Here is a 16,204-nt window from a genome sequence, read left to right on the forward strand (position 1 = left end):
CTGCCTCCATTGGCTGAGCGTCTCTGCTGACGTAAGATATAAGTCATGAGCGAAAATATGCACCACACAGCCAGAAAAAGAACCTCTTAGGCAGGGCAAGTAAGAATTTAGATGGGGCAAGTAGATTTGAGAAGTACTTGCCCGGCAGGGCAAGTAGGAAAAAACCTTAACGTCGGACCCTGCAGATTGCTCTCTTTTGAAGGATGTATAATGGTTAAGATGATTTTGGAGACCTGGGCGTAGATCTTGGTTTAAGTTTAAGCTCCATGAACATTTCAGAAAAATGCTTTTGACCAAAAGAAGTTCTTATCTCCTCTTGGTGCAAATTAAAACAGCATTTTTTTTACTGATATAATTTCGTGGGGCGGCAGTGGCTCAGTCCATAGGGACTTGGGTTGGGAACTGGAGGGTCGCCTGTTCGAGTCCCCGTCCGGACCAAAATACGGAGCATGGACTGGTGGCTGGAGAGGTGCCAGTTCACCTCCTGGGCACTGCCGAGGTGCCCCTGAGCAAGGCACTGAGCCCCCCAACTGCTCGGGGCGCCTCACCAAGGGCAGCCCCCCCCCCAACTGCTCGGGGCGCCTCACCAAGGGCAGCCCCCTCACTCTGACATCTCTCCACCTTGTGGATGTATAGGTCCTGTTTGTGCATGTGTGTGTCTTTCGGACCTGTGTGTTAATGACAAGCAAGAGTGAAAACATTGAATTTCCCCTCAGGGGGATTAATAAAGTAAAATAAACTAAACTAAATAATTTAGTTAGCTTATTAGATATATGTTAAAACAGAGGCTGTGCAGTTTGCTCATTTGAGCTGTTGACAATATATTTTGATGAAGTGAGCTCTTTGGAGCTTTTGTGTCTGTAGAATCACATCAAAAATGTGTTGCATAACATGATTTCAATAGCACCAATGGTAATGTAAACAAATAACTGCGTAAAACTGTTCAAATAATAGTAAAAAAAAAATGCGATACTTAAAGTTAAGTGAGTAAATCAATTATTTTCCCACTCCAAGTGATTATATGGTATGCATCTCAACCAGTTTGTCATCAGGAAGCACTTTTTTGCATTTGTTTAACGTATTCGCCACTTCATTCCAATTCCAATCTTTCCTCCCTCAATATAATGTATTTCATTTCCTCCTTTTCCCCCATCTTGCCACATCACTTCTGTCTGGCTCTCCTTGTATACTTTCCAAAATGTCTTTCTATGTTACACTCTCTCCTATGTATCCTTCTTTTCTTCTATCATTCAACACAATAATTCTCTCATTTACTAAACTCTTCACTCCAGCCTCTCTCCTTCATGTCCCACTTACTTTTTCTTTCTCTTTCTTCATTCTGTTCTCACTCTTTTTCTGCGTCTCCCCCCAATGACAGCTTCCCTGGCTGTGGAATGAGGTGTGTTATCAGTGAGTGGGATGTCAGTCACAGGGCAACACATCCGGAGGAGAGCGGCTGCATGGAGGGAGTTTGGTGAGGCAGGATGCGTGGGGGCAGAGGCGGGGGGTCAGGGATTAGAGGAGGTTAAAAGGAGAGGAAGAGATAGGTGAGGAAGAGCAGACAAGCACGAGAGGAGCAACAAGAGAGGGGAAGGTCTGAGAAAGGAAAACAAAAGATGGTGGAGCAGAGTTCAAGAGAGGAGGGTGGAGATGTGGGGATGAAAAGGAGAGATGGAAGATTTAGAAAGAGAAGGTAGGAGAACGCGAACCAAGCAGAGGGTGTAAGAGAAGTACAATTTGTCGATGTAGCCCAAAATCAGAAGTTTGTCTTAGCAGGGTTTATAATCTGTACACACATGGCTTCATGTTTAATTTTTATAAAAATGTGTGTGTGTCCCGGCACAAGTTTGAATGAATGTATGTGCATGTATTCCCTTGCTACACCTAAAGTTAGCATATAAATGCCATATCAAGTGCATAACAATAATTATGTTAAGCAACTATAGTTGTTCAAAGAAAAAGGGGGAACTGCCAAAAGAAGAGTGAGATGTTAATGGTTAAATGTCTGCTGTTGTGTAAATAAAAATATATTTGTCAGAGCAAAGCAGAGGAGCTGATCAAAAGGAGGTGAGCTGAGTGGATGAGAAAAATATGGGCGATGGTAGGAATCAGTGTCCTCTGTGAGAAAGGTCAAACAGGGAGCACAGCAGTGTGTGTAAACTGGTGTTTTGCATTCACACACATTCACACAAACAAACAGAACATTAAGCCCCTGCACTGCGCTGCTTTAGCTTTTTAAGAGACTGATCGGACAGCAGTAAAATATATATCTAGTATTTCCAGTATTAGTCATCCTTAAGGTCCCTTTCATCTACTTTGACCTCAAACTGTCACCTGCAGCTCAGATAGCTCTTCTACTCATATAAATGAAATGTTACTTTAAAGTCTGACACCGTGTGCAACATGTCAGATGTTTGGATAACACCTGGCTGTTTAGAATAATGAGAATTAGTCGGGTGAATATCTGTATGCTGTGGTTAACCTGTCCTTGACCATGATGAATTGAAAGGCTTTAGTCTGGCTTGTAAGTGCAGAATGACAGCAGCCTGTCTGAAACACCGCTACATTTTGATTATAGCAACAGAGAGTTACTTCAGAAACTCAATTTGAGAGTGAATAACAGCTTATAGTCTGCTGCAACCAGACATGGGTTTTATGTGTATATGAAAGCTATATGCTTGTTTACATTGCTGAGCATTTAAAGGGATAGTTCGGATATTTTGAAGTGGGGTTGTGAGTGAGGTACTTATCCATAGTCAGTGTCTTACCTACAGTAGATGTTGGTCGGCATGCTCCCAGTTTGGAGATCCAAGCACGAGTACTGCCACAGAGGCTAAGCAATGTACTGTCGTGGACCAGGGCAGCTATAAAACCCAACCACACCTAAAATAATCAATAACAGTTTAAGTGTACTCTCTATTTAGAATGTTTTTCCTGCTTTATCTCACTGTCAGACAGCCCTATTCGATGGGGAACTGAGGCCATTTTCTATACTCTTAAAGCCATATGACTCCATTAACAAAAACAGTAATTTTACCTCGCAGAACACGGGTATGGCTGGTCTACTGCTGCCTCGATTGGTTGATTAGTTTGTGTTATTGTGTAACTTTGGTGAATCCGAAAGTAACCCTAAAAAACCTTCTTTTCCTTTAACATACAAGTAACCCAGACCTGCATTATGTGTTTTGATTGGTCATTCATTAAATCATTAATATGTAATAAAACATTTGAATACAGAAGTAAGTTCCTCTTTTTTATGTACCTGACAACAATGTTGGCAAATGTTTCATGTCCTCAGAGGTAATGTGTAGGTCACTAGAGAGACTGGATCCAGTTAATGGAAATTTACCCAGGTCATCAGGAAGTGTTGCTGCAGCCTGTTGACACCTAATTCCTCTCCTTACCTATCCTTGCGGTTAGCTGTTGGCTATCTACCTTTGTACAAACTGTCCTACATTTTAACATTGCAAAGAAGAAAAGCAAAGGTTGATTATCAGGCCATTGGAAATTTATAGGTTACACATAACGCAGAGTCCTAGTGTGTGAATTCAAAGATAAAAAAGCGGATTTTTTCTTTTTTAGCAGTACTGAACAAGTTTTATAATCTGCCAGATACAGTCAGCTGTTAGTTTTTGTTCAAGGGTGGTTACAAAAGTAAAAGCTTTATATTTTACCGTGATATTATGGATTGAATATTTTTGTATAACCTAAACAGCAGACTTGGGCTAATTCTATTCATACTTTCTCTACCACCTCTTACTTTTGTGGCCCACAGCTACAAAGTGGGCTTAGAAGAGACACTGCTGTCCACACTGTGTACTGAGCCATGGCTTGGCAAGAGTGTGAAAATCGAGAAGAGCTTTAGTCAAAATGCCAGTCTACAGATCACTAAAAGCTTTCCACTCAGGGTTTCCCTGGGCTTTTAGAGAGGCTTAGGTGGTAACATTGCCAGTGGGGTGGGTTTTGCACAGCGAAAGGGTGCTTGAAACTCCCTAAGAGCACAGAAACCTTTGAAGGAAATTGTTTAATAAGGAAAGGATAATAATGTGAAAGAATTAATTGTGAAAATGTAGTTAGTAGCTGTTAGAATCTTATGCAACCAGGCCAGGTACTAATGGAACCATGAATAGTGGCAGGGACCACAGGTGGTGCAGGGGTTAGATTCAATATCCAGGCTGGCCCAGATTGAACCCTGCTGAACCCATCTCTCCTTCCATTTTCAGCTTCAATCTTAATGTGACAGAGACTTTGAGTTTGCATAAAAGGAGAGTAAAACAGCAGAAACAAAAATATTTCAGAGAAATAAATGGGTGTCTATCAGTTTAATGACCTGTAGCTTTGGAAAAAAAAAAATCCAGTTATTTTTCATTTATCTCAAGAACGCCTTGGGAACTTCTTCAAATTTGTAGGGCTGTAGTCAACCAAAGAAAATCTTGGTTGACTAAAGTCGCACATAATCTTCAACTAATCGATTAGTCGTGGGGAAAAAAAATCTGCACGTTATTTTTACTTCTGCTTTGTTGTGTCAGTGTCCCTCTGCAGTTACACCTCCAAATTACTAGTCGGTGGTGGAGGACTGTGTTAAGTTCTGTAAAGTTTAGTTCAAATCAAACTTTATTTATATAGTTGAATCAAAACTCACATTAAACACACATTAAACATGGCTTAATACAGACAATTTCAAACACAAGCACGCAAATTGGCCTCACTATAAATTGCAGAACTGACAAACAAACACTTGTCTTTATCTGGACACATTTCCCCCACCAATACAACATGCTAACGTTATTAGCACAAGCCTATGGCTTTTTACATTGTATTAACTAGCCTAGCGTCTAGCTATCTTTTTCTCTTCTCATATAAAACCAGGGACAACGGCAACATGTAACAAAGGTAACAGCACATAGTTTGGCTCTGTTACAGCTCACAAGATTCACAGACAAAACAACCGTCACACTAAACACGTTTTCCAAACAAATACAACATGCTAACGTTATTAGCGCCAGCCTATGGCATTTTACATTGTATACATTAGCCTAGTGACGAGTAGAGATTTCCTCTGTTCATATGAAGCCAGGATAAATCCTGAAGTATAAATCCCTGAAGGAAAAATCATACACACGACTTTAAATGCTATTTTAGTGGAGGCTTTACTGTCTTCACAATTTATTGTTTCTTATCTGTGAAGTACAAGTAAATACAAGCTTTGTTTCCACTGAGGGAAATGGTGTCACTATACAGAAACAGACAGGAGGTTTGCGTCACCATGACGCTGAGCGTGAGGGTGGCCAAGTCCAACTTTCTGTCAACAACGGGGGTGTTTTGAAAACACCCCAATTTTCACAGGTAACTTAGCCTGTCCCCCCGCTGCAGGAAATAATGGATTAATCCTGGAAAGCTGTTGATGTAGCACTTTTCTCCTTATGAAAGTAACACTGCGATTATTCGACTAATGAGAATTTGGTTGGACGAGAGCATAGCGACCAAATAATCGACTAGTCGACCAGGAGACTACAGCCCTACAAATTTGGCACAAATAACGTTTACTTGGACTTAAAGGGAAATTTCGGTTTATTTCAACTTGTCTCCTATTGTCCTAAATTTGGTTCAAGTGACTAGTGACATACAGATAATAGTTAGCATGTTAGCCGTTAGCCTAGATACAGCCGAAGCGTAAGACCTATTAAAACGTAAGAGAACGGGCAGCGTTTGGAAAGCAGAGCTAGAGGGATAAACAAACATGGCACCACACCGGTAAGGTAAGACAACACGTTTACATGTCGTTTTCCATATGTTCTCTGACATTAATCCTAACGATATGAGGCGGTCTTTGTGGAAAAAAAGTTTGTTTAGTGGACTAACTTTGCACTTGAAGGGATGCCCGTTCTCTTACGTTTTAACAGGTCTGACGCTTCGGCTGTATCTAGGCTAACGGCTAACATGCTAACTATTATCTGTATGTCACTAGTCACTTGAACCAAATTTAGGACGATAGGAGACGGGTTGAAATAAACCGAAATTTCCCTTTAACAATGAACTGACTTGATTTTGGTGGTCAAAGGTCAAGGTCACTTTGACCTTACATTGTTCTCGTGAAAGTGATATCTCAAGAACACCTTTTGGGAATTTCATCAAATGTGGCACAAACCAGGGGTCTCATTAACCGGATATTCTCGGTCATTGACCGTTTTTTTACAACAATGAGCAGAAAATCTGAAGGCTGTTGGTCATTTGACCGGTTGCAATTACCACCCCTGCCCACTTGGCGGCGGAGTGCACAGTCAGTGGTTTAAGTGGCTGCCGTTTTCACACTGCAGAGAAAAAGTCATTCATCTGCTTCATGTAGCGTTGGTAACATAACGGCCTGGACACACCAGATGCGGTAGTGCCGCAGAAATCCTGCGAGTATACTCGCAGGCGCTTGACTGTCCACACAGGCAGCGCATTTCTCCTGCACTCTCCGCACCGGTTAAACATTGACTCCACTCGTCTGTTCCCGTCAGTACTCGTTTTTTCACTTCAACACGTCATTTTAAACATGGGTAAGTCCATATTTTAATCGTTTTTTATAACGTAATAAGTTAATGACAATTTGTCATTGCATGTCCATGTATTGAGCGTGTTGGATTAACACTGAATGAATAGGGCATATTGTTCTGACCATTTTATTTATGTAGTCTGTAGGCTCAGTGACACAAAATTAAAATTGTAATGAAGTGATTGGGTATTGAAAAATGTGTTCGATTATGTACTGTTGTGTTATTTTAAATTATAAACATGGTATTCCCTCACGTTCCTCAGTGCATGCTGTTGTTATTTTATTTTGAAAATTGGCCGGATTCTCTTGTCTTTTCTGTGTCCAGCTTCCTGTTTGGTACGATCCGCTCTATCCAGCTTGACAGAAGCGCTCGCGGCTCGCGTGTAGACCAGACGCCGAACTGAAGCACTGCGGTGTGTGGATGTCTGTTCATCTTTTCGTTCATGTCCTTATTAATGCACACTTTATAACTTGCTTGTTGGATTTTTTAAAAAACGAACGAATGAAAACTAAATGTCTTTGAATATCTTTATTATCATTTAAAAACGAAAATTAAAATGACCGGTAAAAATAGATTATGACCGGATTTTTACGACTCTGTCGGTCAAAATGACTCTGGCACAAACGTTCCCTTGGACTTTAGAATGAACTAATAAGAATTTGGTGGTTGAAGGTCAAAGGTCAAAGGTCACTGTGACCTCACGTTTTAAGGCTGTAACTCAAGAACTCAAGAATTCTCTAATTATGACAAAATTTTACACAAATGTCTAACAGGATGAAATGATAAAGTGATGACATTATGTATCCAAAAGGTTCAAGGTCAACTTCACTCTGACATCATAATGGTCTGCAAAAACACTTTCCTGGTCGTTATTCATGTCATAACTCAGGAACAGGGAACATACTGAATTGGTGACACTAATCTTGTGTGTCCACCTTGAAACTGTGCTGGTTATATAGATCTTCTGTACAGCCGGGGGAAAGATGTGTGTGAAGCATCCATGTTTTCAGAGACATGGATGTAAACTGTAAGTGTAACTTGAGTGGTTCGCAGAGGCATACAACCATGAGGTGGTATTCTAGTTTAGATAGGAACATTTTTTTTTCTTTTTTTTTTTTTTAAAGATATTTTTTGGGGCTTTTTAGCCTTTAATGTACAGGACAGACAAGCGTGAAGGGGGGAGAGAGAGAGGGAGTGACATGCAGCAAAGGGCCACAGGCTGGAGTCGAACCTGGGCCGCTGCGGCAACAGCCTTGTACATGGGGCGCCTGCTCTAGCACTAAGCCACCGGCGCCCCTAGATAGGAACATTTAACCTTAGCTTTGGAGTTATGGGTACCCCTTGCACATTAAAGATTGTTATCAGGGTATATGCAAGACCAACAGTATAGTCAATAGTTAATAGTATTAGAAATATAACATACACTTACAGTATATGCTGCACAATTGCACCTTTATCAAATTCTAACTCACATTTAACTATAGTTAATGATCACTACTTGTGGGCTCTATATAGCTCACTATATATCTGAAAATGCATGCTGTGATGGTACCATAAAGTTCTTCAGTTAAAACCCTCACAAAATACATATACTGTGTAAAAAAGGAAGAGGATCGGTATAAAGTATTATTTCCTTCCCTTTGTACTTAGTGGACACAGTCCAAATGAGACTGGTTATCAACACTAAAGAATTCCCCAACTCCTTTCCTTTTTTTCCCTCCATTCTCAAAGAACTCTGAAGTTACTCTGGCTAAAAGAGACAAAGAGAGGTAGAGGAAAGGAGGAGGTAAAAATACAGATGGACGGGGAAAGGGAAAAACAGAGGGAAAGTGTTTGTGAAAGCTAACAAAGGGGAGTTGGCTGTGTTTCAAAAGGGCGCGTGGCGGCTAAGGAGGATGAAGCGCTTCAGGATTCATTTACATCAGGCCTGACAACTGCCTCACATCTCCCCAAGAGCCACACAGCTCCGGCTTAGAGATTCCTAAAGAGGGCCCTTCTTCTGGCTCCCTCTCTTACACCCGCTCTCTGACTTTTCTTTTTCTCCCTCCTGTCTCTTTTTTTCTCTTCCCTTTTTTTCACTCTTATTCTCTCCTGCGCTCTCTCTTCTGCTCTCATGCGCTTGCTAGTCTTCAATCAGCCATCATGAAAGTGTCTGTCTGGGCGTCTTAACTATCCTCTGAGAGGCAGACACTTGTCTGGGCCTGCCTTCATCCCCTAAAGGCGTTTTTTGACTTGGACTTATTTCCCTCCTCACACCTTTTCAACTTCCCTAAAGAGCTGACAACAAGTGAGAGCGACAGGGCAAGATAAACATGAGGGAAAGAGACAGGAAGGGAGATGAGAGGGGGAAGTTGTCGGCTGAGAGGGAAGGGAAAGTAAAGATGGTTATGAAAAATAGGGAGAGAGAGGGAGGAAATGAAAACGAGGTGAGGGAACTCAAAAACAGAAAAAAGGTGAAGGAATCAAATGACCTCGTGAGGAGGAGAAAGGACAAAGCAAGGAGGACCAGAGCAGAAGAGAGAGGAGAGAGATGAAGCAGGAGAGGGGGACTCTAGTAAGACAGGGAGAGTCGTGTTTATCAGTGGTCCCACAGTGTGTTTCCTAAGCACAGGATTTGGAGATGGGGTAAAGGGAGAGAGTAGGACAGGGCACATTAAAGTTTTTTAGGGGGAGGAGAGCCCCTCTTATGGAAGTATCTCTCTTTTGCTTGGGTTTGATGTGAAAGGGAGCTGCTCCTGCTTTGACGATGTTGTCTGCCGTGCAGTTTTTAATATTCATGCAGCAGATCGGGGAAAGGAGAGAGGAAAGGAGTGGAGAGGAGATTTTTGGTCAAACAGAAAGCTAATTTGCGGCTGAGGCAGTTTAGCCTGAGGCTCTTTCTGCTACTGGGGAAATGAGCTGGAAGATTAGCCGTATGTATAATTCACACACACATGGTCACACTCACACACATGCACAGATATGCAAAAACACACTAGTGGTGCGTGCATACACTTTTGTAGATAGACGCACATATGCACACACAGAGCAGCTGCCACTCTCTCTGAGACGTTGTGTGTTACAGCAGTAACCTGCTGCTAGGCCTTTACTGCTGCATCTGCCCCTCGGGCCGCTCCCTTACATGAACAGGTTCCACTGTGGTGCTCGGAGACTTTTAATGGTATCCAATGGTGCTTTATATAAATGCCGATTTATTAATTGATAATCTGTGTAGTTTTTTTCCCCTCCCAAAACCTGGGGTACAGTTTACATAGATGCTATTAGATAAATTCAACAAAGTTTTTTCAAAAATAAATCACACTATGCGACTACAAAGGCCTTCCTCATCTTCATCTAATGTCCATGCTACTCTGAAAAGGGGAAAAACTGATGTATTGTTTATTGTTATTTGTGATTGGTCGACAAAGTGTAGAACAATTTGAAGACACTTTTTAATTCTTCTCCCACAGAAAATGCAGACTGTCCGCTGCATAAAGTTGAAAATACACACAGTAAATACAAAGCCTGGATTCAAACTGTTCACCTAAGACTTAGGTCTCATTCTGCCTGATTTTCAGGTCCATGACAGGCGTGTGAGTCTTTTCCTGGATGGACTTGAAGAGGATGGGACACCATTTGACACTCAACCTCTGACCAGCAGGCTGTCTGATATCAGCGAGGATGGTGCCATGTGGGTGGGCCTCAGCTCCAATGGTAAGGATGGCTGTTTTTTGTTTTTTTTAAAACACAGGTATTTTTGTTTTTATATTTTTGACATGTGACAGGTTACATTGTTTCAGAGATGCATTAGATCTAGATTTCCCAGATGGTCAAACTCAGATTCCTCAGTGGCACCGCATTTGGCCCTGATCACACAGAAAGTGTTTTGCAGGTTTCAGAATGTGAGGCACACCGCACTGCCTTTTTAACATTGAATTCCACTAGTAGAAAAAAAGAAACACCTGCTGACTAACCTTACCATGTAATCCATCTACCATTTTTTTCCCCCTGTAGTAATTAGTATATAGTTCCTAAAATGGACAAGCAGAGGGTACTTGTTGTAGCTCTGGTTGAGGGTGAGAGGCTGTCAGCAAATAGTTTTTTGGGCACAGGGAAACGGAGATCTGTATGAGACCCTAAAAAAAAGAGGGTGGATTACGGGGAGTACCACCAGTTGGTCCAGGAGCTTTGCATCAATGATGGCCGTCTCCAGCCATATTTTAGGATGACTCTGGGGCAGAAACTCTGTCACAGAAAACTCAGATAGCAAGGGAGGACGTTTGTTTCTCAAACTTGAAATCAGCCCCATCTACAACCCTCGTCCTTAAGAGGGACCACCGTCTGTTTTTTTTCTTCCTCCTTGTGAAGAAAAATTACCTCTTAGTTTATCTTGTCTGTATATCTAAATATGGTGTCAATGACTACTCCACCTTTATTCTCCTCCCAGCCTTTATCCCCCTTCAACTACACATCTTTGATTGATTGGTGGTGCCTAGGAGCCGTCTCAGAGTCAATAGGAGAGAAATTGAGAGAAAAATGATATCCGTTCATCTCCAGAGTGATAAACGAGTGTTTTTCTTCTCGTTTATCAGGCATTGATCCCTAGTTCACAGCAGGTAGCATCTGATCAGCTGAAGATCACATCAGTGGTTGTGATCAATGCAAGTGATTGGCTCCGGGGAGAGAGAGAGAGGTAGTGTGTGTGTGTGTGTGTGTGTGTGTGTGTGGTTGTTGAACCTCTGGGCTGTGTCTGGAATTCTGATCAGTGGATTGATTATGCGAATGCTGATCAGATGTATTGATTAACAACTATGTCTGTTTTTGGAGGGGACCCTGCCAGCAAGAAGTTGTCAAGAGCAGAGCTTTAAATGTCAGCCACATTTTTAAAGTGGCTGATAAGGATACTGTGATTGGTTGTATCAAAAGATCATAGTAACTTGTAAGAGAATTGATTTCATGCAATGTGTAATGTGTGTTTTTCAAATCATACTGATGGCCAAAAGGGTAACAATATGGGACCTTTAAAAGGACACTTTCAGGTTCATACTTCTTGTAGTAGAAACTCAGTATACATGTTTACATACTTTGATGGTCAAAAAATGCTTTATTTTCCTCATACTGGCACACCTGTATTTATCCTCTGTCTTTGAAGCTGTATTGAAGTGCCTGTCTCTTTAAGCCCCCCCTCCTGAAACAGCCCATTTTGCTCTAATTGGTCAACAAGGTGGGGTCTTGGGTCTCCTCTATCTCAGTGGCGTCATTGCAACCAGGGGAATGACTGTTACAGAGAATAGCGGCACTTTCTACCGTGAAACTGGACGTGTTCCAGCAGGAATATGATGCAAAATTAGGGAAAAATCAACAACACTGGTCACCAAGATTACACGTTCATCATTTTCAATAATTTTGTATACTCCAGCTTCCTCCCACAGTCCAAAGACATGCAGGTTAATTAGTGACTCTAAATTGGCCATAGGTGTGTATGTGAGCATGAATGGATGTCTCTATGTGTCAGCCCTGTGATAGTCTGGAGACCTGTCCAGGGTGTACCCCGCCTCTCGCCCAGTGTCAGCTGGGATAGGCTCCAGCTCCCCCATGACCCCCAACAAGATACGCAGTTACAGAAAATGAGTGAATGAATGAACTAACTCACTGTGAACTAGTTTTGAATTTTACTGACAGAGTTTGCTTCTCTAATGTGCTCACAGCCCGGTGTAGAAAAGCCAATAAAAGGCCATTAAAACATTAATTTGTTCACAGATTGTTAACAAATACACCAGTTGCTCCATTGTTGTCTTTGTCTTATAAAGCTCTTTGGATAAATGTGCTATAAAAATGTGGTCCATTTACCATTCAGTTTGCTGTTGCTGTTACCATCAGTGACCACTGGTCTCTCCGGTGAAGGACAGAAAGGAAAAACATGACAAAAATCACACATAACTCCTGGTTGCCTGTATTAACTGTCATCAGTTCTAAGAACACAAAAACACAGAAGAGGAAACTGAGAGCGACGGATAACTGAATCTGAAACACAGAGAGAGAAGACAGAGACCTACACAGAGAAGAGAGAATTAAGGCTTATACCTTGCATCATCCCAGTAACAATAGGGAGAGTGCTTTTCAGAGGAAGGCATAATCCCATTTCCACACGCTAAAGAAATCCTGAGCCAAAGCCTAAGGCTGCACAACCACACACTGTTCGAACACACTTACATCCCATAACACTCTCTCACTCTCTCTCTGTTTTACACACACACACACACACACACACACACACACACCCCTCCAACACACACACACACACACACACACACACACACACACACACACACACACACACTGTCGTTGGGCCAAACATGGCAAAGCCTCTCTCAAATTCAAATACACACATACACACATGCACACACACTCATACACTCTCTTTCTCTAAAGTAAGGATGTTTTTTTGGAATTCACACAGTAAAGCCTCTAACACACACACACACACACACACACACACACTTTCACAGACAAAGCTAGACATGGCAGGGGTTCTGTCGATGCTCAGAGACGTTATCCTTCTTCTAAGAGTTGTTGTCAAACTAGACAGAAGTTTGTTGGACACTAAAAGACTCCGGCTCTCTTTGGACCAGCATCATCGTCTGTGTGGGTCTCTTATGTTGCGTCCAACATTGTCACGTATGTATGGTTGTGTGTGGAGATGAGCTGGGGGCTTGTCTGTGTTCCTTTTTGTGTTTGATGGTGTCCCTTGTGCGCATTCCAGTATGCACATGTGCGTCTGGACATTGTGCCCATATGGTTGAGACATCCCAGTGTATGTTTGCTTGATAAAGAGAATTTGGTATTTTGGCATGTTTGATGTATGTGGCATCTCTTGTAAAGCATCTTTGCATTTACCTCTTTGCAGATCGTTTGTTTTCAACATCAGCTAGATGGCTTTATCAAAGTTCTCCCCTCCTGGTTTTACTGCTAAAATATGTGTTGTCACTTATAAGAGCAACTTATACATTTATTAACAGTCGGAAAAAATGGTTAATTAGGCTAATATTTAAGGTTAATTTTGTATTTTGGGTTTCTCCTAGAATATCTTGACATGCTTTAATGTATAGAAAACACTTTATTTTTGTCATACTGTCTGCCTGAATATACCTGTATTCACCCTCTGTCTGAAACATCTTCTTCAGCCCCCCTCCCGAAAGAGGCTACTCTGTTCTGATTAATCACCGTTTACAGGTCTTCTGTATCTGCGTTCTCATCATCTCTGCACACCATTGCAGTCAGGGAAATGGCCTAATGGAGTATAGCAGCACATGCTACAGTGAAACATCTCCAGTAAAAGCTTCCAAACCCAAATCTTTGCAACTGGAAATGTTCCAGCAGAAATATGATCCGAAATTGGGGAGAAATTTAGAACATTTGCAACCAAGATTTTAGCATGAAGCTACATGTAGCAGTGTATGTACTACATTATGTAATGTGCCTGGGGTAAATGACCATATAATGAAGATTCCCTCCTTCCTTCATTTTGTCTTGTGACGGTAAACTAAATATCTTTTGGTTTAGAACTGTTGTTTGAAGAATTTTGAAGAGGTCATTTTGTGCTCTGGAAACTTGTAATGGGCATTTAATTTTTTTTTTCTTATGTTATAGACCAAATGACAAATCGAATTTGTGAGTCAAACCGAGGTGCCCAATTTTCCGCCTTGTTGGGTAGACATATTGGCGGAACCTTTTTGGTTTAAACAGAACGAAGCGGCCTTCCGCCACGGGAGGGGCTGTTGATGACTTGTGGGAGGAGCTGTTGATGACGCCGCATGTGCGAGCCACTGGCGGTGGATAAACAGGAAACAGCTGATAGCAGGAATTAGCGAGCAGCTTGTAGCAAGAGGGAAAAGCAAACCTGACAGACACTGTAAAGATGAGCAACTGGGGAGACAAGGAATTAAGCGCCCTCCTTGTCCTCGCAAACGAAGAGGCCATTGATTGTCAAATGACCGGGACGGTGAAGAACGGGCCGACTTACGAGAGAATCACTGAAGGACTGACCAGCCGCGGCTTCCCTCCCACGTCACTTTTTATGTCACACGCTCAGCTACACGTTTTGTTACTTGCTCACGCCCCCCATTGCCCCGAAAAAAAGGCACATTCTGTATAAACAAAAGTAGGTAGGCGGCATTTTACTGCACTCCCCGAGTTTGTTTTTATACTGCCAGTGCTGAAAAAAGACTGATTGGGCTTTCCTGCAAATTTGCACAATTCCTCATAAAACAGGGCTAATGAATCAACAGAATAATCAATAAGTTAAAATAAGTTAATGAGTTATTTGCAGCTAAATTGTCAGAGGTCAGAAACTAGGTTTCAAAATGTCCAGAACTTACATAGGTTTTTTTGATAAAGGGACAGAAATTGGTTCTGTTAAAAGAATCAGCTCAGTTAAAACAGTGTGAGGAAACACACTAGTAAGTAAGCCCTGTGAAGCACTGGATTTGGGTAATACTTGGTTATCCCTAGACAGACCCGTTTTGGCCCTTGCCTCAAAACCAAGCTAATGAATTTGTCCTTATAAGCCCCCCTGCTCTCCAGTGGAAGCAAATGTAGACTGTGGCCGATCCTGTTTGGCTTTGTATCATGAACTTGGCCATTATAAGCAGCTGTGGGCAGCCTCACTTAGCTGCTATCAAGAAACTGATAAGATAATCTACTAAACACTGTGAAATCCTCTCACTCACTGCCTTCAGTACAAACCCATTAACACCTTCTTTATGTTCTTTTCTCCTCTCTTTTCATCTCTCCAGGGTCTTATCAGTTCATTGGGCGGATGCAGGACTTTAGATTTTATCCAGCCACTCTGACCAACAGGTGAGTTGGATAGAGTGTGGCAGAGGGACAGGTAATGAGCAGCCGTGGGGAGAGACAGAGGGAAGAATTGAAGAAGCAACAAAGGAAATGAGTGTTGTGAAAGAAAAGGTTAGAAGGAAGAAGGAAGGGAGCTGTGATTGACACAGGAAAAGGAGGGGAAGCTATAGATAGGTAGATTGAATAAAGGGAGGAAGGATAGAAATGAGGAGAAATAGACAGGGCTACTTTATAGATTAAAGCAACAAGGGAAGAGGAGCCGAATGGAGCGATAAAGGGAAAGATGGCTGGAGGAAAGCAGGGGAAGGCTAATCGTTGCATCTTAAGATCCATACTGCTTCCAGAGGATTTTCCTGAGAATTCAATACAAGGCAATTAGTGTTTTGCTTACAAGTGATGTACTGCACACAGTGAGGACTTGGAGCTTACAAGTTTTCCTCATCAAGATTTGGGTAAGACAAAATGAAAGATTGAGTTTTTAAATTGTGCCTTTGATTTTCCACTTTGTACTAAATGTTCAGTCAAAGGCATGTCAACAGATGCCTTAGGATTGTATCCCAAAATGTAAGTTATCATAAAGTTGTTTGGTCACTGTCATATTTTTCATCCTTAAAATCCTAACCACAATTTAAATGGATTAGGAGTCCTTCTCAATTTGGGGGGTGCTTGTGTTTTTTTCATTTGGTGTTGCAAATGTTTTTTAAGATGTTACTTTTTTTGTAAAACATAGCTATGCAATGTCTAACTTTATGCCATATGATATATTATATATGTTATATTTTGCTTCAGTGTTGTATTATAGTTAGATTTTGTTTGCTGTTTCTTGTTTT

At 41.6% G+C, this 16,204-nt stretch overlaps 1 protein-coding gene across 1 annotated transcript in view; it reads left to right on the plus strand.

Annotated features, from left to right (window-relative positions):
* ush2a (Usher syndrome 2A (autosomal recessive, mild)) overlaps positions 1 to 16,204 on the plus strand; it is a 256,530-nt gene that overhangs the window by 22,421 nt on the left and 217,905 nt on the right. Inside the window, exons 6-7 of the mRNA XM_050054481.1 lie at positions 10,097 to 10,232; positions 15,314 to 15,377. Of these exons, the coding sequence (XP_049910438.1) occupies positions 10,097 to 10,232; positions 15,314 to 15,377 (200 nt within the window). The remainder of the gene's footprint in view (positions 1 to 10,096; positions 10,233 to 15,313; positions 15,378 to 16,204) is intronic.

This window comes from Epinephelus moara, chromosome 1, assembly GCF_006386435.1.
Source record: "Epinephelus moara isolate mb chromosome 1, YSFRI_EMoa_1.0, whole genome shotgun sequence".
Lineage (NCBI taxonomy): Eukaryota > Metazoa > Chordata > Actinopteri > Perciformes > Serranidae > Epinephelus > Epinephelus moara.